The sequence below is a fragment of the Pituophis catenifer genome, unplaced genomic scaffold, assembly GCF_029215685.1.
Source record: "Pituophis catenifer annectens isolate HBS135680 unplaced genomic scaffold, rPitCat1.0.hap2 SCAF_2, whole genome shotgun sequence".
NCBI lineage: Eukaryota > Metazoa > Chordata > Lepidosauria > Squamata > Colubridae > Pituophis > Pituophis catenifer.
In genome coordinates, this window is record NW_027256882.1 from 271306760 (window position 1) to 271334682 (window position 27923).

At 40.4% G+C, this 27923-nt stretch overlaps 1 protein-coding gene across 1 annotated transcript in view; it reads right to left on the reverse strand.

Annotated features, from left to right (window-relative positions):
- Nucleotides 1–9785: 9785 nt before the first annotated feature.
- ISL1 (ISL LIM homeobox 1) overlaps nt 9786–27923 on the reverse strand; it is a 28881-nt gene continuing 10743 nt past the window's right edge. Inside the window, exons 4-6 of the mRNA XM_070935899.1 lie at nt 25029–25315; nt 19071–19238; nt 9786–9902 (exon numbers count right to left, since the gene is read on the reverse strand). Coding sequence (XP_070792000.1) covers nt 9786–9902; nt 19071–19238; nt 25029–25315 — 572 coding nt within the window. The remainder of the gene's footprint in view (nt 9903–19070; nt 19239–25028; nt 25316–27923) is intronic.

The window sequence follows — 27923 nt, forward strand, 5'->3', positions numbered from 1 at the left end:
CCTGCTCTTTTAAATTAAACTTGGATTATTTATCCAATTTATACCGAGATCCAGACACATTAAGAACAACAAAGCAAACAGGAATTAAAGCAATTAAAGCAGGCTGAAGTTAGAACCGAAAAACTGAGGTCCTTCAAATCGAGATAAAAAGGAAGCCGTTGCAAGAACAATCAAAATGGAGGGCTCGGCAGGAAACCTGTCTCCAAAAGCTGCTCCTTGCTTCAGGATCTTATTGTGTAGTCTCAGCCTACTTGGTCCATCTAACCCGAATTTCTCCATCCTTGCCCCTCCCCACACCCCAGCTCACCATGACTGGAACTAGCAAGATAATGATGGGGAACAAGCCACCCAACATGCAAAGCTTCCTGATTTGGGACAGATTGGGCTAAATTCAGCATGTTCTTCCAAAAGTAGACACAGCTGGAAGAGGAGTAGCAGGAGGAGGAGGAGGAGAAGAAGAGGAGGAGGAATTAGAAACTGGCCTCAAAAGTTTTTAAATAGGGAAATCAGGTTTTCCTTTCAATTAGAAATCTCTTTCATACCCACCCACCCCCAACCTCATCCCACCCCATGCCAAAAATGTTCTGGATTGCAGTGGCAAATTCTCCTGTTTCTAATCCTTCTGCTTTATTTTGAAGGAGAAATACATCTTCAAGAAACCACAATTCAAAATGGATAGAATTCAATACTGCAGGCTACTTCTGCTGACTGCCTGCAATCTGGCAGTTCGAATCTCACCAGGTTGACCCTTCCTTCCATCCTTCCGTGGTCTGTAAAATGAGGACCCAGATTGTTGGGGAAATATGCGGAGTCTGTAAAAACTGCTTAGAGAGGGCTGTAAAGTACTGTGAAGCGGTTTATAAGTCTAAGTGCTATTGCTATTGTCTCCTTGGAATTGTTTTGCTATCCCTTGCTCTGTTTAGGGTGGTCTTAGATAAATGTATACTATGAATCTTGTTGCTATTTTTCAAGATGCTTTTTTTTTCCAGGCAAAGCTAACAGCGTTTGACCTGATTTAGAGGATACCACGTCTGAAGAAGTTTCCTCAGAGTTAATTACCAAGCATGACTAATGCTCTAAGCACACTTCTTTGGGAGCAAATGCTGTGGCACACAATGAAACATTGTCAAGAACAGAAAGGGATTAGTAGCTTTGGTTTCTACTCTCTTTACATCTCTACACTGAATTTAAGTACTTTTGGGGGCTTACTTCCACATAGGTGAACACAGCACTGCAGCTTTAAATAACTAATATCAGCACTGAAACCATATTTTTAGATGACATTGATCTTTGGTGGTTTAAATGCTTGAAATGAAAATTTTTCTAGGAAAGGACATGAGGCTTCGCTACAGGGAAACAGCAGCTGATGAATCCAATAAAGTCACCTGAAACTGAAATGAATATAGTTTCTGTCCAACACACAGTAAAATGGTCCAGCTTTAGAAGATGATTTTAAGCAAATTTTGGGGGCTGTCCCTTCATTTTTAATTTGTCTTTTTCCTTAAATTTGTCATACGACCATCTTTGTAATATCTCATGACCATCTGTGTATTCAGAATACATTTTATTATTTCATGGCATTGTCATTCTAGAGTTACTGTACTACAACAAATTTCCTAGAATTCAGCAAAAATCTTTTTGAATAAAGTAAACCCACTCTATTTAACTAAAAAGCAATAAGGAAGGGATCAAAAGCCCCACACCAAAAAAAAAAAGGCATATAAATAAACCGGGAAGGTCCCTTACTGTTTATTCTCTCTCTAGCATTTCAGGACAAAATAATGATAATAAATAAAATAAGAATGTTTTCAGACTGAATTCAAGCTAATACAGTTTTGGTAGCTACGATTTGGAAGTCCCTGGCTTGCTGTTGCTTTCTCCTAAAATGAGTTTTCAATTTCCTCATCTATCCTATAAGAGGGGATTTCAAATGATATTTCATTGAATTATTAAGTAGGCCTAACCCCCATACCAGGTATGTACATAAGAGTTTCCAGGAGTTAGTCTGAAGTGCTCCCAAATGACACAACTAACCTGATCTTCCAACTAAATTTCCCAATCAGGTAAGCTAATGCTCCTTCTCTGGAAGATAGAATAATATTTCTTCATCAAATCCCCAACATTTAGCAACTACCTAAACAAAAACAAAAAAGAAAGGAAAGCAATCCCTCCAATAAATCAACAAAAGAATAGACAGAAAAGGAGGTCCTTCCTGGCCACCAGACCAAAATGTGCTTCACCTTACAGAATAGACATCTAGCACCAAATCTAAGAGGTTGATCACATGTCTAAATAAAAATTAGCATCACACCCTTTCAAGATCAATCCAGGGGGCACTCACACAGACACACATACAAAACAAAGGAAACTTCTTGAAAACCCAAGTTTTTATTGTTTCCTTTTTAAAGGAAGCCACTTTGTTGGGCCAGGGAGGAATGGGAGAATCAAAAGGCCATGAAATATTTATTGCAACAGAACCCAACACTGAAGCAAAAGCCCAGGGGCACAATGACATTAATGCTGCAACCTAGCTTGGAGCTACTTGCTGCAGAACTGAGACACTCGAAGAACCTGGAGTTCTGGAAGGTCACAGCAGGCAGCCAAAGGTCCCCTGTGTCAGATAGATTCTCTGGGAACATGGTGGTTCGTTGGGATGCTCATGAGATAATAGTTTGCTTGGTGCTTTACCTGCAAGAAAATCTTACTTGTAGTCCCCTTGTTTCAGAGCTATGCTAGAAGGATGCTTGAGGCATTTTTTCTTTGAAAGAACTCCCTGCACATCCCATACTCAGAAGTCTGCCAGGAAAATGTTGAAGGTTCACACAAGACAGTTTATCTGGTCTTTGGATTAAATCATTGAGCTGCACAATATTTTGAATCGTAAACTAATCAATTGGCCTCTGATATCTACACACTAAGTGTACAGAAAAGCCTTAACCATGATTAAAGCCAGCTAAATTTTCAAAGCTCTATTTGACTTGGGTAAGCACCTTTTCTAAATGCAATGAGTCAGGTCCCTTTTACTCCTTGCACACCTAGAGGGCATATCTCCTCCCTTGCAGGTGAAGTCGTACAGTCAATAATATCCAAGACAAAGAGGTCAACCACAGCTCCAGAAATTGGTGGAGCTGGAAGACAAATAATCTCAGGAGAAATGATCAAATTGAACAGGTTACAACCTTGAGATGTCAGAACAAGGTTGTTGGTTCAATGCCAGAGAAAATAGTTAAAAACAACTAAGTTGAATTATGCATTATAGTGGACAGCCCTGTTTGATTTCCAAGGGAAAACCATCATTGCTCCCATCTTTAAAAAAACAGATAATTAAAATCTGGGTGTTTTCCACTTAAAAGGTTATGATCATGCCACAAGGTTAATCACAGTTGTTACTCAATTATCCCAGGTTTTTGACATTACATTCTGGCATAATAGCATATGTATGTATGTATGTATGTATGTATGTATGTATGTATGTGTATGTATGTAAATATCTGTGTTTAGGTTCACTTGTGTGAATCCAGACATATGTACACAACTCTTCTTCCTTCCAGACAAACAGAAGTGTTATGGAGTGCTTGGTAAATTTTGTTTTTGACTTAAGAAATATTGTGTTAGACCTCCGAAGCATCCCTTCTTCAAGCCAAGATGTCTGGGCAGCAAAGTTATCACCATTTACATTCCAATGTTTATATCCATTTATCAATTCTCCCTTTACAACTCTCATTCTTTTAGATCTGCTCAAGCCCCTTCAATCCCAACCGGCCGTCCCGCCAATTAAGCGCTGCATAGCCGATCGTTCAAGTAGATCTCTCGGGAAGGTACAAGATCCTCTCAAAAGGAAGCCAGGGCTATTTGCTCTGCTCTACCTGCTGTGCTGAGAACAGCCCTCCGTTGAAGTTTGCGGGGCTGACTTGAGAGGACCAAATCCTTAGTTTCCAGCCCAACTCAACTTTCCCACTTTAATGCCATTTGCCAGGTTTACTCAGGAGGAGACAGAAAGTGAAGCCGAACGCGCGATTCTTGCGCCTCTGCTTAAAAAGAAGTTTTATACGGTTCAATGAGACTCGCGGGAAAGCGGCCATAGGATGAGCTAAAATTAATAGAACTACAGCTTTCAAAAGCTCGGGGACCTGAGCGACGCTGTCAATCAAGCTGACAGGTAAAGAAGCAAAGAAAAAAAACCTTCTGTATATCTGAGCCGGTATGTATAAAATATGAATTAATATATAAATATATAAATATTATAATATATATATATATATATATTTGGATAGCCCCGTTGCAATAATCTGTCTGAAAACTCTGATTAATTGGCCATCGAGAAACTATCTATCCGAGCTATCCGCAATAAAATGAGCGTGTTTTATTTTTTTTTTTGTTTTTGTTTTTTTACAAAGAAAAGAATCGACTTGTGAACACAACCCACATGCGATTTCCAGTCGACGGAACGGATAAAGACAGAGACTGGTCTAACGAACGACTTCATCGTCAGTGACTTAAAAAAAAAAAAATCCTACTTAGAGCAAAATTTGATATACCGTACCTACACCTCGCTGTCTTCAACCAGCTGTGCTGAGCTGGTAAGACGGAAACACCCTTAGAGTCTCAGTGGAATTAAGAGCCATATTCTTCAATAGGGTTTGCTTCAACCTGGGCAAAACACCGGACTGCATTTCTCACCGTGCAAAGTTGCAGGTCAGAAGCGGGGAAGAGTCCAGCCATTGCTTCCCCAAGCAAAACGTCGTGTACAGCATGTGTCATCAACACAGCACCAATTTATCCCTTGTTTTTCAAAACCGCTTTTTAAAAGCGAAGGTTTTTTTTTTTTTTATTCCCCGGTGTTTTGCTCCTTTTATACCCCAACTCTCCCCGTGTGAAAATGCGCTCTGAACACCCCATGGGTGGCGAGACCGTTTCCACTTAACGCTGGTGAGATAAATGCTCACCCACCCATCCACCCACCCTGAAATCTGTAGCGCCCCGCCGATCCGGAGGCTACTGACCAGCAATATTCCGAACATAGTTCGGAAATGCCATTTTCGACACTCTCGGCGAGCTAAACCAGCCCTCCCTTTTGAGAGGCTCTCCAAAAGTCATCTCAGGCCGAGGAAGGACAACTAAAGATACCTGCAAAGCCGAGGGAGGACAATGAAGATGATGCTTGCAAACAGCAAACAAATAATTTTCGCTCACGAAAGCGCACCACCCGCCCCGAGAGTCCAAAGCTCTTCGGTTTGCAGCTGGGCACCGCTTGGGAATCTCCGAGATAAAAAGGGAGGTGGGAGCGCCGGCGCTTCTCGAGACACTTTCAACTCGATGGTCGGGTTCACACGAGTCGTCTAACCGAATCCAGTTGAAAACCCGATGATCGCGTTCTCATAACAGGCTAAGCTCGGCTGGTTTTAACCTGGCATGTGTGAGAACCCAACTCCCAATTTAATTCGGTTCAGTGGCTTGTGCTAACCCCCAAACTGGATTAATTCAAAATAAAGGAAGAGTATTGTGTGACCGCTGAGATCTATCTATCTATCTATCTATCTATCTATCTATCTATCTATCTATCTATCTATCTATCTATCTATCTATCTATCTAATACTTTTTTAAAAAAAAATTAAAGGTCTATCTGTTCTTCCAGTTTCTCTTCTTTTTTCAATTTTCCTTTAATGCTCATTACTATCAAACTGTTTTCCCGTCGTGTTATTTTTCAGATAACGACAGGTCCCATTGGTCTCAGCCCACTTATCCGCTGAGATTGCGAATCATGCAGGTCTGAAAAGCACCAGGTAGGAAAACGTTGGTGTAAAAAAAAACCCCTTCTGTTCCGAGAGTTGGAGTAAAAGACGAGCAAGTATCCGTACTCCCAGGCCAGTCTCAGCAGGGAAGGTAGATGCAGCCTGTTTAGCCGCGTTCTCAACAACGCGTTTCCGAAATAAGCCCATTTTGTGCGTTCGCTCAATACAAGGAACAACAAAAGGAAAACGGCATCGAGTCCAACAAAACCCGAAACAGCAAACAGACCGCTCCCGCCATACACAAGCGGCTTAACGACTTCGGGAGTCTCGGCCAACCCAAATGCCGAAATCGCCTTAAGCCAGTGTCCCAAATTCACCTTGGCTTTTTGCAAGATGGGAAGTGGTAAGGATTTTCAATCAAGTGGAAGTGGGTGGGGGGGGGAGAGAGAGACGATTTACACCCAGGTGGTTGTGGACTAAACCAAAAACCAGGGCAATCTCAGGTGCCCCTACTCGGGAGTAAATCCCCTGGAGCCCCACAAGATTCACCCGGCTAGGCTGCGATCCTCAGCTGTAGCTTCTATCCAGAAGCAAATCTAGAAAGGTCCACGCAGGATTGACGGATGCCCAGAGCGCGCGTGCACGATTGGAACCTAAACCACGATTTTAAGGGGGTGAGGGTGGGGGGTTCGGACGCGAAGGGCCGCCCGCTGTGTGTGTAAACACACAAACACACACACACACACACACACACACACACACACACACACACGCACACCAGAAACTCAGCCCCGCCACCTTTCAAGATGCCAGAGCTCCGGTTATTCTGATTCCACCCCCCCGACCTCAGTTTATCGCCTTCCGAGTTTTCACCACTGAGCCTCTGTCCCACTCCCCCACCAAAGGGGGAAAAAAATGGAAGCCGAAAGAAAAACAACAAATAAGGATCTTCGGAGTCCTCTCCAGCCAGAATCCCCCTGCAGCATTTCCAATTCTGTTGACAACACAGTGACAAATAACAGTCATTGTTTAGCTGCTGAACAAAAGCCACCCCCACCCTCACTCCCCACACACGCACAGACTCTTCCCAGGGGAGGGAGGGAGGGAGGGAGGGAGAGAGAAAAAGATCACGTCCACAAAAAAATAATGAACCGATAGTCCACGATGTTTCTTAAGATGCATATATATTTTTAAAACTCTACATTTTCCTTGAGTTTGGAATGGGGGGAGGAGGGAAGGGAGGTACATTCTCAGGTTCACATTTTCTTGGGGGGGGGAGAGAGAAAGAAGGGCCACCTCCCACGACCAAACCGGATTTATTGAGTTGTAAACAAACGTTGAGTTTGTTGCCCCCTTTATGCTTTCCTTTTCAGTTTAAGTCTTCACGTTGTTTGCGGGATAGTCCCCCGTTTTTTGAAATTGCTGCTACGGATCTAAATTGGTACACGGTGGCAGGGGGAAAAAAGCTAACCGTATTTAATCCAAAATAGTCTTGATGGGACTTTTCCAGAACCACAATTCTTAAAGGGAAAAGGGAGAAGCTTGTTGGGTTTATTTATTTATTTGTAATCTCTGATCTAGAAATTTATAAGATAGCTCTTGATGCACTTCATAAAATATTACATAGAGTTTCTTCCAAGCTTAGAATGTAATATTTTGTATTCAGTATTTAGCAGCTAACTCCAGTGCATTCCTATATAAATATAGAATAGTAACTCTATATATATATATATATATATATATTTCGTAAGTTTTATGTGTATTTCTCTTTAGCTAGGTTCTACTTACGTAAGCATAATATCTTGGTTTACATAGGTAGAACCTGGCTAAAGATATATATATATATATATATATATGTCTTTGGTTATTCGGGTCTTCTCCCACGTAAAATTGGAAGTGTCTTGGCTACGTCTCATTCGTCATCTTTAGGCTGGTGTTCTTGGCTTCGTGCTTCCTGGAAGCATGAAGCCCAATTTTACGTGGGAGAAGACCCAAATAACCAAAGACCTACATACAAACACCCGCTTTTATATATATATATATATATAAAAGAGGGTACTTTGGTCATTCTTAATTAGTTTATTGTTTCTCTATACCAAAAGTGTATGGAGTGAAATACTTCCTGAAGTTATCATTCTTCATTCTATTTAGGAAGAGAGAAGTCAAAAACAAAAAACATCCCAAACCATTAGGAAGTTTTAAAAGCCCCACAAACCTGACATAAACATTCAAAGACAGGGAGGGGTGACCAGATAACTCTCCCCATCCTTCATACTTCCTTTGGGTGAGATCCACCCATAGATTCTCCTGCATAAAGGAGTCTCACCTTTGTTATGTTAGCAATTTTATTTTTTTGTACCGGGTCTTGTGGAGAAGAACTATCTTTCATGAATCTCACCCTTTAAAAAAAAAAAAATCAGCCAAAAAAAACAATCAACATAAATCAGGACAATAAAAAAAGTGGCAAGTCTTTGGATAATAAATAATAAATTACTTTATATATATTTTTTGCAATGCAAGAGCAAACAAACAACGAAGTTTAAGAAAGGTGGGGTCGGGAGAGAGAGAGAGAGAGGAAAAAAATAGAGACAGAGGCAAAAAAAACCCCTGCCCTTTATTTCCAGCAAAGAAAATAGGAAGAAGAAAAAAAAATCCTTTAAAAAAATAATAAAGTGAAGAACTATACACATCTTTGGGGGAAAGGAGGGGGAATGTTATTGAACAGTCAGAAACAATACCCCAACATACTTTTTTTTTTTAAATAGCCAAAGAGAGGTATACCTTGTTGCAAGGGAAGTTTTCGACTGGATTTTAAGAAATAAAACAAACTTTTCTTTTTAAAAGAAATCACTCCGGGAGAGAGAAAAGAGAATCTCACCAAAACGTCGCCCCCCCCCCCAAGCAGGTGAAAAATAAAAATAAAAGGAAGGGGACAGAAGAAAAAGCTACAGTACATGCTAGGGGAAACCCCAAAAGTTGGAATAAGTCTGAGGAAAGAAAGAGAAGAAAGAGAAGAAAGGAAAGGAAAGGAAAGGGAAGGGAAGGGAAGGGAAGGGAAGGGAAGGGAAGGGAAGGGAAGGGAAGGGAAGGAAGGAAGGAAGGAAGGAAGGAAGGAAGGAAGAGAAGAAAGAAAGAAAGAAAGAAAGAAAGAAAGAAAGAAAGAAAGAAAGAAAGAAAGAAAGAAAGAAAGACCCAGCTCCACAGCTTCATAATGGCTCATTCTGTCATAAGGGGGGAGGAGAGAAGCTACAGATGGTCCCTTCTTAATCTGGGAAAATGCAACCTACCAGGGCTCCTTCTGATTTCTTTTTAAACATTAATTTAATTTGGCAAAGGGAAGGCCAGCATAGAAAGAGCACCGTTCATGTTAGGATAGTTACTACTAATAGATTCTTTCTTTCTTTCTTTCTTTCTTTCTTTCTTTCTTTCTTTCTTTCTTTCTTTCTTTCTTTCTTTCTTTCTTTCTTTCTTTCTTTCTTTCTTTTTCCTTTCCTTTCCTTTTCTTTTCTCTTTTTCTTTCCATTTATTTATTTATTTATTTACTTATTTATTCATTCCTCCAGGATGTGCAGTCACCGAAATATGCCTTTTGGGGCGAAAATAGGAGATCCTCGTGGGTACAAATCCTCTCTGTTTCTCAAACATCTTTTTCTGGTTTTCCTTGTGATCCGCCTATGATTCTTTTGCATGGATATACTGTCGTCGTCATCATCATCATCATCATCATAGTCATCATGTGAACAACATTTTCATTTGTTCTTGGAGTATTATTAGATCCCATGATTGTCTTCACAGTGTTGCTACCTTATCATTGCAAAACAAACAAACAAACAAACAAACAAAAAAAAAACTGAACAAGAATCCCCAGACAGTTCACGGAGTTTCCTTTGCTTTAGGTTCATGAACAAAGTTGTCTTAAATACTTTTTTTGTCTTTCTTTCCTTCCTTCCTTTTCTACATTTTTGTCTTGAGTCCCCAAACTTGACAGCTTTCCCACTCTCTCCAGCAGGAGGCGAAAGGTTTCAAGGCCCACAACAGCGCAAAGAAGTTCCTCATGCCTCAATTGGACTGGCTACCATGCTGTTAGGTGTATCCGGGAGTTGGGAGGACATAGATGCTACCTCACTTCCGGTGGAATTGGAGCCTGGGCCTCCTTCTGAAAAATTAACCTGCCAAACATGTTTAAAGAGAGAGAGAAAGAAAGAAAGTTTACAACGAAGAAAAGGAAAAGGGTTGGATCCAGATTTAGTCGTTACTGGAGATTAATGGGACTTCAGTTATTACTAGCTTCCAAGGATGTCATGGATCTATGACAAGTGTAAGAAAGCTTAGATCAAATCCAAGGTCTTTGTTTCTCTGACTTTCAAAACATCATTGGTTGTGTTTCTTCAGCACAAATTCTTATTTAGAGGTATCCACATTACATAAATGTTACCCCAAAGAGCCATGTAAAAATGCACCCATGCTAACCTTCTCATCCCATGTCAACCTCTTCCATTTTGTGTTCGGCTTCTTTTTTTTACGGGCGAGGGACTACATTTTTCTCCCCAACCAAAATCCCAGCGTAAGAATAGAAAAACAAGGGATCTCTGAATTAAACTCCTTTTATTTATTTATTTATGTACTTATTTACATAAATAAATGGTTATTTGTTTATTTATTTGTTGCTTTCCATTCCAGAAAGTTACCCTGAGTTAGTCATGAACTATGCCAGTAGGTTTGGGAAAGTGATGGGATTTAGCCGGTTCTCTCCAGATTGCACGAACCAGTAGCGGCAACTGCAGGAGGCTTCGCCCACCTGCCCGGACGTAATGCACAACTACTGTGCATGCGCAGAAGTCCGTGTGCATGCGCAGAGGTGGCGGGTGCGCTCACATTTGCGAATCAGTAGGGAAGGTAAGTGACTCCCACCTCTGGTTTGGGAACATATTCCAAATGGAAAATTGGGTCGCTGAGAACATAAGGCATAATCAGCAGTTACGACTAGAATAAAGAGAAATGGAAAGGCAACATTAAGCAATTCCCATATAGTAAAAGCCACTAAGTTTGATATGTAATATTTTCCAAAGAACCTTGGATTTCACCGAATATTGACTGGCCGAGATATTAATCAGCATGTCAGTTTTAGTATTGCTCTCCAGTATTGTAGTGAGTGGTGAAAGGAATGTGACTCCAAAACAGAACTCTCCAAAGTGGTCAATATTGACACCCAAGAGTTGATGGGATTTAGCCAAGAGGCAGTTACTCACAGTACTGTGAAAGTACAATGTATTCAATTATTTTCATATAATAAAGGTTGGGGCCCAATGAAGAAACTTCTGAAACTTCGGGAAAAAGTTCATGAACTGAAGAGTTTGGGGACCCCTGCTCTAAAGAAAGGCTACAGCCCTATGAATTCTTACTCTGAGTCAGTTATATTGTTAAATGCAGTGAAACAGATTTCTGATTAAACAGTGTCAGTTTGTATTACACTGACAATATACTGATACTAGTAGAGGGGGGGGAACCTATTCAGCCAAAGATTGGGTTCCAGATAAAGCAGATGGGAGAAAATTTTGAATGTTTCCATATTAGAACAATTGTAAGAGCCTTGGTGGCGCAGCAGACTAAAGCACTGTTAAGTAACACCAGCTGCCTGCAATTACTGCAAGTTCAAATCTCACCAGGCTCAAGGTTGACTCAGCCTTCCATCCTTTCGAGGTAGGTAAAATGAGGACCCGGAACACCGCTGGGGGGGGGAAAGCCCTACTAAGCAGGTATATACAAAAGTATGAAGGCTATTGCTTAACGCATTGTAAGCCGCCCTGAGTCTCCGGAGAAGGGCGGCATATAAATTAAAGCAAAAAAAAAAAATGTATTGTAAGCCGCCCTGAGTCTCCAGAGAAGGGCGGCATATAAATCGAACCAATAAATAAATAAATAAATAAATAAATTCAGGGGATGGGGACAAAGAGGGCTGCCATTGGCAGCTAATTTGGAAGCATCAGAGAATGGCAGAAAACATTTGGAGAATATTATTGACAGAGCCAGGAAGGGGTTTTCTGCCTAGGGGTGCACAAAGAATCTGAGTATGACTAGGAAAGGTCTCACCCTCAGACACAATTCTGCAGTTTTATGCTATGTCTATTGGTCTCAGGCTGGGTCCCGTTCTTTTACAAATCTGCAAGTAGCTTGCTTTAAAAGAAGTCTTCCCCCATGATGTCACAGAGTAGATAAGTAGAATTACACTAACCAGTGGATGGAATTCATCACAAATTCATCATATATCCAGGTCTATGAAAAAATTCTCAGCGAAGCCACTGGCAAAGCAGTGGTCCTCTACTAAAAATCCATATATGCTAACGGGCAGTTGAAATTATACCTATCGAATAATTTCAATCCACACTTCTGTTTTAGTTCTACTAGACCAGTGTTTCTCAACCTTGATAGCTTGAAGATGGGTGGACTTCAACTCCCAGAATCCCCCAGCCAGCAGCGAGAGCAGCAGCACCCAGGAGAGATTTGGACATCTTAAACCGGAGGTGTTCCAACCTTACCAACCTTTAAGTCACCTTACCATCTAACATTTTCCATGAGTCTGGCAGAGACTAGGAAAATGACAACCATCTTTGATAAGGTGATGAAGGTGTTGTGTTTGGATGAGGAAGGCAGACCATGAAACTCACTCTGTCATTCTGGAGTTGCCGCTCAATCTTGGCCTAACTATTTCCCAGGGCTTTTAGGATCAAAAAGAAGACACGTCTTATCATCTGTGCCTCTTTGGGCTCTCAGATGAATGATGGGATCACAATATAATAAATTAAAATTCTAGCCAATTGTGAAATTATTCTAATTTTAGTGGGAGTTTTGCCACTAAGAACTAAATTTCAAACATAACAGGGGAAAAAAAATTGCCGCATAATTACTCACAATTTTAAAGCTGCCTAAGGTATCTCTCTCTCTCTCTCTCTCTTTTTCTTTTTCTTTATCTGTCTATGCACACATATAAGGCAGCCCTGCATATGTCTATTTTTATTACTGTACATGCAAGATACAATAGCTGGGCTGGTAATCTACAGACTATGAGAACTTCTCCAGTTGTATACACCCTACAAATCAATTGATAAATTAACAAGTTGCACTAAATCCTAAGGCTTCAATCCAAGTGGGAAGCACCATTAAATAATTTTTATTGAATAGTTTACTTTAAATGAGTTTTGGAACCAGTTCTGAAATTAATGCAATTCTCCTAGAGCTCAGTCAGTTATTTCCTCTCACCTCCCCCAGAAATTACAGCATGTGAAATGAATTTTTTTAAAAAAATATTTTATAGATATTCTATATTTGCAATCAAGTGCAAAAACAATGGGTTGGTTTTGAATATATATAGCAATAGCAATTAGAATAGGAACACATCCTTTCTCTCACATATTTCAAATAGGCGAGTACACAACTGCCACTGTACTATCAAGAGCCTTGATAGTACAGTGGTTTAGTGTACCCTGTTATTAACACAGCTGCCTGCAATTTCTGCTGGTTCGAATCTCTCCAAGGCTCAAGGTTGACTCAGCCTTCCATCCTTTCTAAGGTAGGTGAAATGAGGACCCAGTTTGTGGGGGCAATAAGCTGACTTTGTATAAAATATACAAAAGAATGAAGGCTATTGCTTAACGCATTGTAAGCCGCCCTGAGTCTCCGGAGAAGGGCGGCATATAAATCAAATTAAAAAAAAAAAACATATATACCAGTCTACATGTTATGTTTAGGTATCTGCAGATCAACAAATATGGCATAAGGCAGTTATTTTAAAAAAACAAAATTCATGCTATGATTACCGAGAGCAACTTTCAAAATAATGCCATGCTATAATTTTCTGAAAATTTTCTTCTGCTGAAAAAGAGCTTTATCTTTTCCGGTCTTATTTTCTATCTCATTTTCAAGCTACTCTAAAATTTAAATTGGTGGTGTTTTGAGCAACTTTATGCTTGCAAAGCAAACTGCTCCTATTTTGTCTTTGTTATAGAACTCCTTCTTACTCTGGTTTCTTCCTGTTATCCCCTCCCTTCAACTTCCTATCTGAAAAAAGCCCAATTTGGGCTTCTGGGATATTTAACTGATGTTTAACCAACCAGGGGAGCTGCATTACACTGGAGAGATTATCGCACAATGAAGGAGGTCTACACAAGTCCCTGTACCACTTCCTCGCTAATGGAAATACAGTATGCAAAAGATGCTTCATATACTAGCTGTGAGAAAGAAATTCTCATCTAGAAATGTATAACCCATCTCACAGAACTATTAGGGATATGTTTCAGGGGGAAGAAAAACATTTTTCCCATCGCTTTTCCTCTAGAAAAGAAAAGAGAAAAGAAAAGAAAAGAGATACAGAAATGTATCTCTTTTTAAAGTAGAAAGATTTTAAAACAGCAGTACTAGAATTAAACTACATGAACAGAGCTTATTTCTGTATGTAGAACCATCCTTTCTGAAGGGACACTGATCCCATTTATGAAGTGCTGTACAGTTTCGGAAAGTTAGTGAATGATTCTCAGGATCTTTCTGGATCACTAAAATCAGAATCAGCCATCTGCAATATGTTTTTTTTTAACTTAATGAAAGTTATTTCTTCCACTATCAGGTTAAGTAGACTGCCAAGTAAAATGTATCGGGATTTTAAATGAAAATTTAACAAGCACTGAAACCCTACACAGGTATTCCTCAACTTACGACCACAACCGAACCTAAAATTTATGTTGCTAAGTGATACATTTGTTAATGTATCGTGTTTTGTGATGCCGCACGCATGTGCACGCTCACATTTTCAATGTTAGGCAAACTGGTTGCTACATGTGAAGGCCACCTCTGGCGTGAATGCCTTGTCTTTCATTTGGCAAATTTTTCTCTGATTGTCTGCAGCCTCCCTGGCTTCCCAAAACATCAATTAAATCCCAGATGAAAACATTGTGAAGAAACTCATCCCGCGAAGAGTTTTCTGATCAGAAAACCCGGATAGCCAAAGGAATTGAAGCAAGATGTGGACATTTGTAATAGAGCACCACTATCTACTGAAGATCAGGAGTCTTTTTTGAACGGGGAAAAGTAATATTCAAAAACTGAAAGTCAGATGCCAGTTAGATTGTAGGAAAATTGTATACATGAAAAGCTATTTCTGAAACAGAAAATGTGAGGGATGCCTTCTTTTGCTACAAACCAAGATCAGGCAAGTCATTGGAATTCAGAATATGATATAACTGCATGTGGTGTAAAACCCCATTTTCCCCTTATCAGAGAGAGAGGGAGTGAGGGAGGGAGGGAGAGAGAGAGAGAGAGAGAAAGAAAGAAAGAGAAAGAGAGAAAGAAAGAAAGAAAGAAAGAAAGAAAGAAAGAAAGAAAGAAAGAAAGAAAAAGAAAGAAAGTAAGTTAGTTTATTGGATCAAATCAAAAGTCCTTGTAAACTATGTATTCAGAGATGCCCAAGGCCTTGTTTTGTCATAGTAACTGGAGCTACTGTGAGTGAGTTCCATTACGAACCATTCAAATTAAAAACCATCACTAAGGTGGCAAACTTCAAAAGATTCATTTCCTGAAAGACATATCACAGAATCTTCTGTGACATCACAAAGGATTCTGGAATCACACTTAGGTATATTGTTGCCTCAAGAAGCTGCTTTTGTTTAGCACAACATCAATATGAATGCTAAGATGTTTCTTCTTTGGGCTCAATGTCAGCAAGGCCAAAAGGTTAGAACAGTGTTTCTCAACCTGAACAACTTTTAAGATGTGTAGAGCACAACTCCCAGAATTCCCTAACCAGAATGCTGACTGGTGAATTCTGGGAGTAAACTCATAAACTAGCCAAGTTTGAAAACTATCTAGTTAAACTCTCTTTTGACAAATCACATTAAAAGACAAATTTCCTGCATCAGATTCTCATTATGACTAATTCCATATGGATTTTTCTCCCACTCAAGACTTTTTCTCTATTTTTGTCATACTGATATTTTTTTTTCACATTGTACTATATCATGAAATCTTCCACTATGTTTTAAGTCTCATTTCCTCCCATAAAATTCTATCAGTCACTTGCATCTTTAAAAGAAGCATTGAAATGTCAGTATAATCCCATCTAAGTACACACACAGTCTTGGAAATAAAATATAAAAACTAAAACTTCCCTCCCAGTAAATAGGAAGTCTATTACACACTAGTAACTAGTATGGGCCTTTTCAGAATATATTATAGACGTTTTCATTTGTAGGGGTGCCCTTTATGCTGCCTTTACATTTTACTTCTTTTAAACGTACATTCAGATTTCTCTCAGTGCATTTCTTTGGAAGTCAGTTTGTCAAAATTAAATAGGTCTTTTCAAGTCAGGTGTTGCGGTATAAACCAGGGGTGAAATGCTCCTGGTTCGGACCGATTCGGCCGAACCGGTAGCGATGGCGGCCAGTGGTTCAGAGAACCGGTAGCGATGGTGGCATAAGGCTCCGCCCACTCACCCAGTCGTCATTACTTCCTGGTTTTAACCAGGAAGTAACGACCTGGTGTTAACCAGGAAGTAATTTGTTTTTTACCCTCTGTGCATGCGCAGAAGGGTTTGCACATGCGCAGAGGGTCCATGTGCGCACTTCCAAACCAGTTGGGCAGGTAAGTAGATTTCACCCCTGGTATAAACTATTTCACAATAATTCTATAAAATTATTTTTATTATTATTCTTGAAACAATCCATTCACTATATCATTAAAAGAAGCTTGGACTATGAAGATATATTTCTAGAATAAAAACTTAGATGTTTTCTTTGAATTTGGTAAAATTACACCAACCCATTCTCAGATGTCCTACCATTCCTACTATGAATTTCAATCACTTAAAAATCTCAAATAAAATATAACTTCTTACATTTAAGATCTGGTTTTAACACACCTAGGGCAGGAAATCGAATTATGGCTAAACTTCTGTCCTTAAATCACTTACTTTGACATATATATTGCAGACAATATCATCCCATATGAACTACCAAATGATTAAGTGTTAAGAAAGGGAGCTAAGAATAGAACACAGTGATAAATTCCTATTGGCTTTTGAGTCAAAATTGGTCCATTAATATTATGTTAATATTGCATGTTCTACATGTACCAAATGTAAATATGTTTTTTTTAAAAAAAAGAAATGGATCTAATGGCAATGGAAAGTAAGAAATACATCACTTAACAATGCAATCCTACAAAACCTATCTGAGAGTAAGTCCCATTGAAGAAATCAGGGCTTACTTCTTAATAGGAATGTATACGATTGCACTGTACTGGTACATAAAAGAAAGACATAGACACTTGAAAAAACTGTGCATTTGAACAAATTGTTACACTGGCAAATATGACAATATATAGAAAGTAATCCCTATGACTATTTGGGATAAATAAAAGGGATTAAGTTGTATAAAAAATATAGCAATGAACACCTGTAGAGATTTTTTTTAAAAAAAATAATAATACTGTTACCATCAAAACAATGTAAAGAAAAGAAGATATAATCTCAAATTTTATATTTAAGATTTGTTCTATATTCTACACACACAGCCTAGACCTTAGCAACCTATATTCCATTATTAACGTTGTATTTCATCAGTGTACTCACTTGATGGGTTCAAAAATAACTTGGCAACAATTCCGTAATGTCCATACAAATGCCCATAATCTTAAGCAGTTTAAGATCTGAGGCAAAACACTGGCAGGTTGGAGCGTCTACCAGGCAAACTTTGTTGGTGTTGGTTATAGGAAATGCAGGTTCAATTCTTGGCCATAAAGACCTGTGGGGGACGGGAGAGGTATTCCTGTATCACTTGTGCTGAACATACTTGGCCAGTCCATTCTCCCACCCCACCTTTGGGTCCTCTCGATGTACAGTATAGAATGGAATTTCCTGGATTTTCAATTTATAATGGAAGTTAACTTCTGGAAATGTATCTTATGTTCATACAGACTGGAAAGATTATAAAAATGGAGTTTAGGTAGGAAGATGGGTTTTGTTGTTTTTAACGGGAAGTTGTCTATGAAAGCATTATAGCAATAGCATTTAGACTTATATACCGCTTCACAGTGCTTTACAGCCCTCTCTAAGCGGTTTACAGAGTCAGGATCTTGCCCCCAACAATCTGGCTCCTCATTTTACCCACCTCAGAAGGATGGAAGGCTGAGTCAACCTTGAGCCTGGTGAGAATCAAACTGCCAAACTGCAGTCAGTCAGCGGTCAGCAGAAGTAGCCTGCAGTACTGCATTCTAACCACTGTGTCACCGGGGCTTCATATTAATCAATAATAACAATTTATTAAATCATAAGATGAGAAAAGGCTATAAAGCAGCACAAAGCTAGGTTTCTTAAATACCAAAGACATTAATAAAGTAAAGTAAAAATATTCTAATTACATCCAGGATGGACCCTAAGTCTTGCAAAGTAGTTTTAATGTTAGAAAAGGTATGGTGATTTTTCAAAATAACAACAGCAATTGCCAAATGCCCTTTAACTGCTCAGCCCTATTGATCAATTAAGATAAACTATCAAATTTTCAGCTAGGGAGATCAGGCTTTCCTTCAAGCCACCCAAGGAGCCTATCCCTTAGGAACATAAATACATTCTAATTTGGAAATGGGGAAAGGGGCATATTTTATGTGTTAGAATTGTAATAAACCTTATCTTAAAAGGGCTTCTTGCAATGTTGGAGGGGCAGTGAAGGAAGAAAGTGAAGGTGAAAAGTTTCTTCTGCGATATCGTCTGCTATGTATCATTTCTAAAAAAATTCATTTGCAATAATATTTTCAAAATTAACTGCCTTCTGTCACAATTAATTTAAAAAAAAAAAAACAGGCAATGGCCATGACCCAAGTATCAATAACCAACAGTAACAAAACACAAAGCCTATTCTTTTAATAGCACAACCAGATCCTAGATTTCTGGGCCTAGATTGCTGTGATATAGTGTCAAATGGCTAATAAGACACTCCTAACTGGATGCATCCTACTCTGTGTATATCTCCATGCCCTTCATACAGAGCAACCTTCCCCACCTGGGTGCCCTTCCACATGGATTGGACTCCATCTCCCAGGATGCCTAGCAGCAGCAGGAACGAATCCAGTCAGGTTGGCAAAGGCAGAACATGGAGATGAAGATAGCAAAGCGCCTGCTTCTTGCTACAGAAAAGGGGAAACACAGGGGAATTGGTATCCAGGGCTTGAAGACGTGGCAGCCAGGAGGGTGGGAGAGGGTTAAACAAGGATACCGAAGTGTTTCAAAGGAATGAGCACCAGGACTTGCTTTTGTATACACAGTGGGCCATTCATGGCTGCAGGGAATTGACACTTACGAGTTGCTGAAAAGCCGGTTGATCTATGTCACTCTGCAAGGCGAAATCGCTGAGGACTTTCCAGGGCGGCTGGTAACTCTGCACCTCCACCGGGTTCGCCTGCAAGCCGCCGTCGTGTCTCTCCGGACTGGCTGCCACCATGGGAGTGCCCGTCATCCCCTGGATGTTCTGCAAACAAGGCAGCACAGGCAATGAGCAGCCGAACTAAAGGCACCCTAGATGCTGCCGCATTCACACACACACAAAAAAGAAGCTATCAACTGTGCTTGGCTTTAATGCACACCCTCCCCCATCCTCTAACTTCCTCTATCTTTCATAGCAGGGGTCTCCAACCTTGGCAACTTTAAGCTTGGAGGACTTCAACTCCTAGAATTCCCCAGCCAGCAAAGCTTTGCTGGCTGGGGAATTCTAGAAGTTGAAGTCCTCCAAGCTTAAAGTTGCCAAGGTTGGAGACCCCTGTTCCATAGCACCTGGAACAAGAGGGCTACCTATTTTATCCCCTTAATGAAAGTAGTACCATTTAGGGACAGACCGATTTCTAAACTGAAACAACCTCAGAGAGCACATGCATATGAGCAAAACCCCCATTCCTCATAAATTTCCAGTTGCATTTAGTATCAGAAGGGTCCTCTCTCAATCTGCAATTTATGTTGCCTTGTTCTATATATCCCCAATGTTCTCCAAACATATAGCGTCCCCCTCTCTCAACCAATCCAGAGAAACCTATTGTTCTCAGAGATCTGTAGGACAATGAGTCGACTAGGGGGGAAAAAAATGTCGCCACTGAGTTTAAGAGGATTGTTCCAGTTCCAGAAAGGCAGAGAGAAAAATCCTTGTCTCTATTTTCAGAGAATTTAAACTAGTTCCCAATTTAAAACGTAAATGATTGGACCAAGGTCCTTTCGTCTAAAAATACAGTTGAGAGCAAATGGACTGAGACATTATAGTGAGAGAGTCACGATAGTCAAATGACTGCAAAAAATCAGGAGTCTAGGAGCACCGTTTCCAACTAAGTGATTTTATTAAAAGGCATAATCACAATAGTATATGCCATTTAATAAAACTTAGTCAAACAAAGGAGCTAAAAGATTCCTCTTGGTTTTGAAGCCAGAAATGAGAGTTGTTGAAATTACATTCTAGGATGCATTTTTACCTGAGAGTAAGTTCCAGTGTCCTTAGTGAGGCTAACTTTTGAGTAAATTATTAGTAAGGAAGGAAGGCTTTACAGCCACCATGCATTGAAAAGGCAGCAAGATTCAGCGGGAACATAACAGCCTCTCCAGATTCTGAAAATCCTTCTTTGTTGTTTTCCTTTCAGATTCCAATTTTTCTTTGAGTTTGGGGGGAGGGGAGGGAGGGAGGAGACCAAGGCTGAGCAATGGTGAATCCTCCATCTCTATTATTCAAACACACACTCCTATTTTCTTTGACACCCTCTTTCCATCCCCTTCCACTTTCTTTTGCTGTCTCTACTTAGTGATTTTAATCAGAAGGAAGCATATGGTAGCTATATTGACTTATTCTCTTATTTGGGACTTCCTTTTGAGTAAATATGTCTTAATACTCTTCTTCACTAGGAAACTTGGTTTCATTAGTGGGAGTTACATCAGAGCTACCAGTTCTTGCCTCCAAACATCCATATGAAAAACAACATTCTCTAACTCTTTGCTCCCACTTTAGGATAATCTGGATGTGTGCTGTCAAGGCATGTTAGCCCTTGGTTACATTCATATGTGAAGTAAAAACAAAAACAAAGCCGTAAACATTGAAATTTCAGAATCAAACAGGAACGCTTATTCAGCTACTGCCACTCTAGCATATGCGTAAGATCTCAGCTTGTGTCGTGAATGATGAATGAAACTGGCTCTATAAATAAGGTGGGAGTAAAAGAGCAAATAAGCAAAGTGCAAAGCTTCCTTAACTGCTTGGGGACCGGGGAGGGAGGGAGAAGTGCAAAAAAAATAAGTTTACCCTAGAACAGGGATGTCCAACCATGGCAAATTTTAAGACTTGTAGACTTTAATTCCCAGAATTCCCCATGGGAGTTGAAATCCACAAGTCTTAAAATTGCCAAGGTTGGACCTCTGTTCTAGAAGTAAAGATTGATTTATGGAATTCAAGTCTGAACATGTTTGGAATCACCATAATTCTCTCTTTCCCCATTCACACATTGATTCTTCTGGATGAAGCCCATGGGATAGCTTTTGCTTAGTCTTCATTCCTAAGCATTTTGAACACACATAAATAGCATTCTCCTTAAGGTCAGCCTAAGAGGGAAAGAGACTGACTTTTTAGTTTCTCTCCTGCTTTTTTTATTATTATTTTTAATATAAATAACTCCCTTGACCAAACTGACATTTTTGGTCCTTCCCTGGTTGTGGGAAGAAGCAGTTGGGATACAGAGGGATCACAACAGGCCTCGAGTTAGGGGCAGAACTCTTCCTTCAAAAGAAGCCACCAGAGAATCATCAAAACTGACTTATGATGTTTGGAAACAGGACAGTCTAAGGAGGCAGCACAATTCCAGTGGAGTCTGCAGCTCTGGTGATTAAATTCTAAATGTAGGAACTGCCAATTGTACCACTCCAAAACAGTCCGCACCAGTCTGTATTTAAGCAGTGCTTGGTTCCTTATGTTGCAGCACTAAATGAACACATTAGGCTGTATATTTATTTATTTTTTTGTTTTTACTTATATACTGCCTTTATTAATGATTATTACTTGTATTGTAATTAATTTTCCATATTACTTATTAATAACTATTCATAATTCAAGGCAGCATAAAAACATAACAACAAATCTTCCTCCAGTGAGGTGAGTTGGGCTGGGAGAGTGACTGGCCCAAGGTCCTTAGTTGGCTTTCATGGCTAAGGCGGAACTTGAATTCAAATTGGCTTCTTGCTTTCTAGTCTGATGCTTTAACCATTAGACCAAACTGGCTCCCTTTCTTTCATTAATTAAAGTCACGGTCATGCCAGTGAAGGTTTATTTTTATGGGTTGTTTCTGTTTGGGAGGGAAGACCAAAATCCTGTGGGTATTTTAAAGGACTTGCATCCAAAATAGCTTCCAAATTCAGAGCAATTTACATTCCTTTAAATTGTGGGTTTATGACATTCTGCAGTGGTGAAACGCCACTCTTTAACCAGGGCTTTCAGTCTTTAAAACAAATTTATAACTGCTTCCCACATTTGAGTACTAAGGTGTGCAACAATTAGGTTTGCTTCATGAAAATTTAAAAGAGAAAGTGGAAGCAGGACTGGGGAAAATAATCTACTTTTCTCATTTGATTCATAAATAGCCTTTCACGATATTCACTTAAATACTGCAACTATTGATTTAAACAAGTTCAAGCCCACGATTTTTTTCCTTTAATAAATGCCACCCCGCTCAACAAGGAACCTTCCCTGTGCCAATGCGATTTAGGATTACAATTTTGGGCTTTAATTTGGTTCCACCTGGTTCCAATAAGGAAGGAGTGAAATCCAGCAGGTTCTGACAGGTTCTGGAGAACCGGTAGCAGAAATTTTGAGCAGTTCGGAGAACCGGCAAATGCCACCTCTGGCTGGCCCCAGAGTTGGGTGGGAATGGAGATTTTGCAATATCCTTCCCCTGGAGTGGGGTGGAAATGGAGATTTTGCAGTATCCTTCCCCTGCCACGCACACCAAGCCACACCACACCGACCAAGCCACGCCCACAGAACCGGTAGTAAAAAAAATTGGATTTCACCACTGCAATAAGGATATATAAATCCCTGATGTGGGTGGGGCATAATTTGGGGTACATCCTCTCAAATTTTCTGGCACCTACTTCAGATGGAACATTCAGCCAGGTTTAGTTCTGCTGAACACAATGGGCCTTACTACAGATCTAATGTTTCTAAGTTAAGATTTCCTAAACCAATTCTTTCTAAAAGAAAAGCAATGGAAAAAGTAGGAAAATATAGAAAGGTTAAGAAGACAAAATGTCAACTCCTTTTATATCCAGGGAATGAGTTAAAAAAATCTTCACAAAGGTACCTCTATCTGGAGAGAATAACAAACTGATACTGATGATCACTGACATTATTTTGCCTCCAAATTAACATTAATTAATGCTAATTAATTAACTAACTAAGAGGTCTGTAAGGGGCATGCATAAGAGCACCAGCGTGCCTACCATCCCTGTCCTAATGTTCCCTTTAATTGTACTCATTTTATGTATTCAATTCATGCTTATACTTATATATATCATCTAATATGTACTCGACAAAATAAAATAAATAAATAAAAATAAAAATTACTACTAGGAATATATTGTAAACTGCTTTGGTCTCAACTAGGACTTATTCCACTTCATAACTAGCACTGGGTGTTGGGTATAATCAATGGCACCATTACTTTAGTTATATCAATCTATTTTTCTAACTTGTTTTCTTTTGTTGCATTCTGTTCTGCCTAGGGCAAATCAGTGCAGCTCTAAGACTGAGCCTAAAACAGAGACATAGCCAAAAAATTGTAAGGCCTCCTATCATCAAAACAAGCCCCATTCTCAAAATCACTGTTCTTTTACCTGGAAGAAAAGGCCCTTTTCCTATGGATTCAACCAGTCTCTTTGCTACTGGAGCTATTATAAAAAGCACAGGACCGCCTTCAAGGAAAGAAATTGGTAGCAACCTTTTATCTCCCTCCCTCCCTTCCTCTCCCCACTGCCCTCCCCTCCTCATTTAAAGGGATTGAGAGCATAATTAATTGGCACTCAGAATGTTTCCAGCAAAACAAAACACCCATTGAAGCAACATCACACACACACAATATCCGCCCCTAAATCTCAAGGGGCTTTCAAGCAAAAATAAAAAGGGGTGAGGAGGGAAACCAAGTCCTGATGTACAAATCATCCTAAGGAGGTGCTTCTCAATCTTGGCATCTCTTTAAATTGTGTGGACTTGACTGACTGGGGAATCCTGGGAGTTGAAGTCCACCCATCTTAAAGAGTTGCCAAGGTTGAGAAACACTGCCCTAGCCTAGGCCACGGTTTGATCATGGTTGAAGCCACACATACAACAGGTTACACCTAAACCCAAAACCACACTATAGCCAAAATCGAAACTGAACAAGCCATCTTATAACTGAATACAAAGTAGGTGATCTTAGCTTATGGCTGTGTTCACCTACATATTGATTTTGGTTAGATCAACCTTAGAGTAATCAATGGCTTATCACAACTTAATGAACTGTAACTATCCACCCTATAATAAACCACACAGGGCAGGTACTTCCACTAAGCTAAAAATTGGGGAAGGGGTCATTTGTGGTTCAGTGTGTTGCACGAACACATCCTCTTTGGAATACACAACCCATTTAATTCAAGAGAGCTGGGTACAAATTCAAGGCGCTGAACTGCAGAAGAGATGCGTTCCCACGATACCTTGAACCCAGGGGTGAAATCCAGCAGGTTCTGACAGGTTCTGGAGAACTGGTAGCGGAAATTTTGAGCAGTTCGGAGAACCGGTAGCGGCAAATACCACCTTTGGCTGGCCCCAGAGTGGGGTGGGAATGGAGATTTTGCAATATCCTTCCCCTGGAGTGGGGTGGGAGTGGAGATTTTGCAGTATCCTTCCCCTGGAGTGGGGTGGGAATGGAGATTTTGCAGTTCCCCTTCCCCATAAGTATCCTTATGATTCTTGATGAATGTATCTTCTCTTTTATGTACACTGAGAACATATGCACCAAGACAAATTCCTTGTGTGTCCAATCACACTTGGCCAATACAAAATTCTAATTCTAATTCTAATTCTATTCTGCCACGCCCACCAAGCCACACCACGCCCACCAAGTCACGCCCACAGAATTGGTAGTAAAAAAAAAAAATTGGATTTGCTTGAACCCAAAGCCCTTGGCTCCGCATGAAAAAGGCCAAGCCTCGTTTGAGGACGGCTGCCCCCTAGAGGCCGGGAGGAGAAGGCGCCACGCCCGCTTACCGTCTTGTCGTTGGGCTGCTGCTGCTGCAGCTGCTTCATCATGATGCTCCTTTTTTTGTCCTTGCAACGCTTGTTTTGAAACCAGACCCGGATCACTCTGGGGCTGAGACCGGTCATTTCCACCAGCTGCTCCTTCATGAGGGCGTCCGGCCGGGGATTGGCCGCGTAGCAGGTCCTCAAAGTGTGGAGCTGCTTTTCGTTGAGAACGGTCCGGACGCGGGTCGTTTTTTCTGGCTGCTTATGGACGTGGGGCCGGAGAGCCGGCTGCCTGGCGGAGATAGGTTCTGCTGTAAGGAAGGGAGGGAGGGAGAGGCGCCTGGTCAGTGGCAAGACCAGAAGACAAACAGACAAAGAGCAACCCTGATAGCTTTTGGGAGACCTTCTGCCTCACTCCAGCAGAAAGACTGGATCCTGGCTTGCAGGGGTAAAACCTAAGCGCCTGCCTTCAGATTCCAGCGATCAACGGGAAAGATTTCCCCAAAGCCTCACTCTTCCTTTAAAGCAGAGGTCTTCAAAACTTGGCAGCTTTAAGACTTGTGGACTTCAACTCCCAGAATTCTCCAGCCAGCGTAGAATTCTGGGAGTTGAAGTCCACAAGTCTTAAAGCTGCCAAGTTTGAAGACCTCTGCTTTCAAAACTCTTTCACCTTTAGGCTCCTAAACTAGGGGTGGGCAAACGTGGCTCTTTTTACAACCTGTGGACTTCAACTTCCAGAATTCCTGAGACAGCCAAGTTGGCTCAGGAATTCTGGGAGTTGAAGTCCACAGGTTGTAAAAGAGCCACATTTGCCCACCCCTGTCCTAAACCATACTAACTAGACTATCTACAGTAGTGGCCAAAATTGTGGAAACCTTTTGGGGAAAGTGTATTTTCTAAAACTAAGCTAATAACACCACTTTTTTTTTTTTTTTTTTGGAGTAGTACTATAAAATGATATATCAATGGAAAGATAATTTAATCAAGAATGTAATGCAATAACTTTTATGAAGGATTTGCTATTAAAAACAGCAGTTACAGTATAAAGAAGAAAAGTGAAACACAGAAAAAAAATGAGATATACAAAAATGATCACCATAGAAAAAACGAGATATACAAAAATGATCACCATAGAATAAAAAAGATATACAAAAATTATCACATCAGTTAATACTTAGTTGGGTAACCTTTAGCATGAATTACGGCCTTGCAACATCTTCCCATGGAGTGAACCAAGTCTTTTTATTCTGCAGCTGTTCTAATGTGAAACCAAGATTGAATGATTGTTTCTATTAATTGGGTTTTATCGCTGGGTCGCTTCTGACTAACCAGTTTCTTTAGTCGGCTCCATAGATTTTCAATTGGGTTAAGGTCTGGGCTATTCCCAGGCCATTCCAGCAGTGGAATATGATGATCTTGAAATCCCTCCCCCCCAAAAAAAATGATGTTATTAGCCATTAAACCTCAAAAATACACTTTTCCCAAAAGGTTTCCACAATTTTGGCCACTACAGTTTTAGTTTGAAGCTTTACCTGTTAACCAATCCTCCACCCCCACTTCTCAAAATGAATCCAGCTGGCTGTTCCAAAGCAACGCCCTTTGCCTAATGCCTTGGGCTACTCACAAAATAGCCAATCTGTCTCAACCTAGAGAGCCTGATCTGTTGGTAACTGGAACCAACCCTGCTTAGCCCAGAAGCCTCTAGGGCAGGGGTCTCCAACCTTGGCAACTTTAAGACTCGTGGACTTCAACTCCCAGAGTTCCTCAGCCAGCAAAGCTGGCTGAGGAACTCTGGGAGTTGAAGTCCACGAGTCTTAAAGTTGCCAAGGTTGGAGACCCCTGCTCTAGAGTATTGACAATCAGAGATGCCGTCAAAGAAGTCAAGATAGCAGACATACAACTATCGTTTGACTTGGTTTTTTTTTTTAACCCAGACTCTGCCGATACCCCTATTTGCAAGCAAACAGAGTTGTTAACTTCTTGGGAAGGAATGTTTCCCAATGACATGCATTTTTCTTAGTGAGCTCATCGTCCATTTAGTGGGCATCTCGTCAAAGTAAAACTTTTGGCATATTAGCTCAGCCCCAGCCACCACCACCATCACTCCACATCAAATCTTCTTCTTGCTGGGGGGAGGAGGAGGAGGAGGAAGAGTGTGTGTGCTTTCGAGAGTTGTAGGGATCTGAAAGGCGATTGCTGGAAGTTTCATTTATTATCTGTGGCAGATGGATTTGAAAAACTCCAAGGAAGGGGAAAAAAGACTGCTACCGCAGCTATCGCTTGGTGGGGCCCTTCGTCCTTAAACTCAGTCCTTCCCAAGTACAATGCAGGCCAAGGCTGAGTTCATACAACCCGCCCCGCTTTTTAATTGTGGATGGCTAGATTGTGCATGGTGTGAAGCCAGATAGGTTGGTTCTTTTGTGGTTCAGTACATTTTGCAGCCTTCAGTAATTGGGTTAAATCAGTAAACAAGGAATTAAGTCTGTGGAATGCAACCAGAGGAATACCAAGACAATGATCCAGCTGCTTTTGTTATAAAATCCCAGGCTTCCTATTCACTGTTATGATGGCTCTTCCACACCCAGTTATGCACTCTGGATTTTACCCAGAAACATCTATTGAAAATGAGATTTTTTTTTCATGCCAATAATTGTCCCTTGCTAGGAAAAAAAAAAAAGGGTTTAAGAAAACTCTGTTCGTTTAGCAATTTTTTTATGAAAAGCTATTTCACCAATCCAACCAGCCAAACCAAAAATCCTGCAGGGATTAATTAAAATGTTTTCAACTGACACCCTTCCTAATATTGCAGTAGTACAGGTAGTCCTCGACTTACAACAGTGCGTTTAGTGACCGTTCAAAGTTACAATGGCACTAAAAATGTGACTTATGACCGTTTTTTCCACACTTACGACCTTTGCA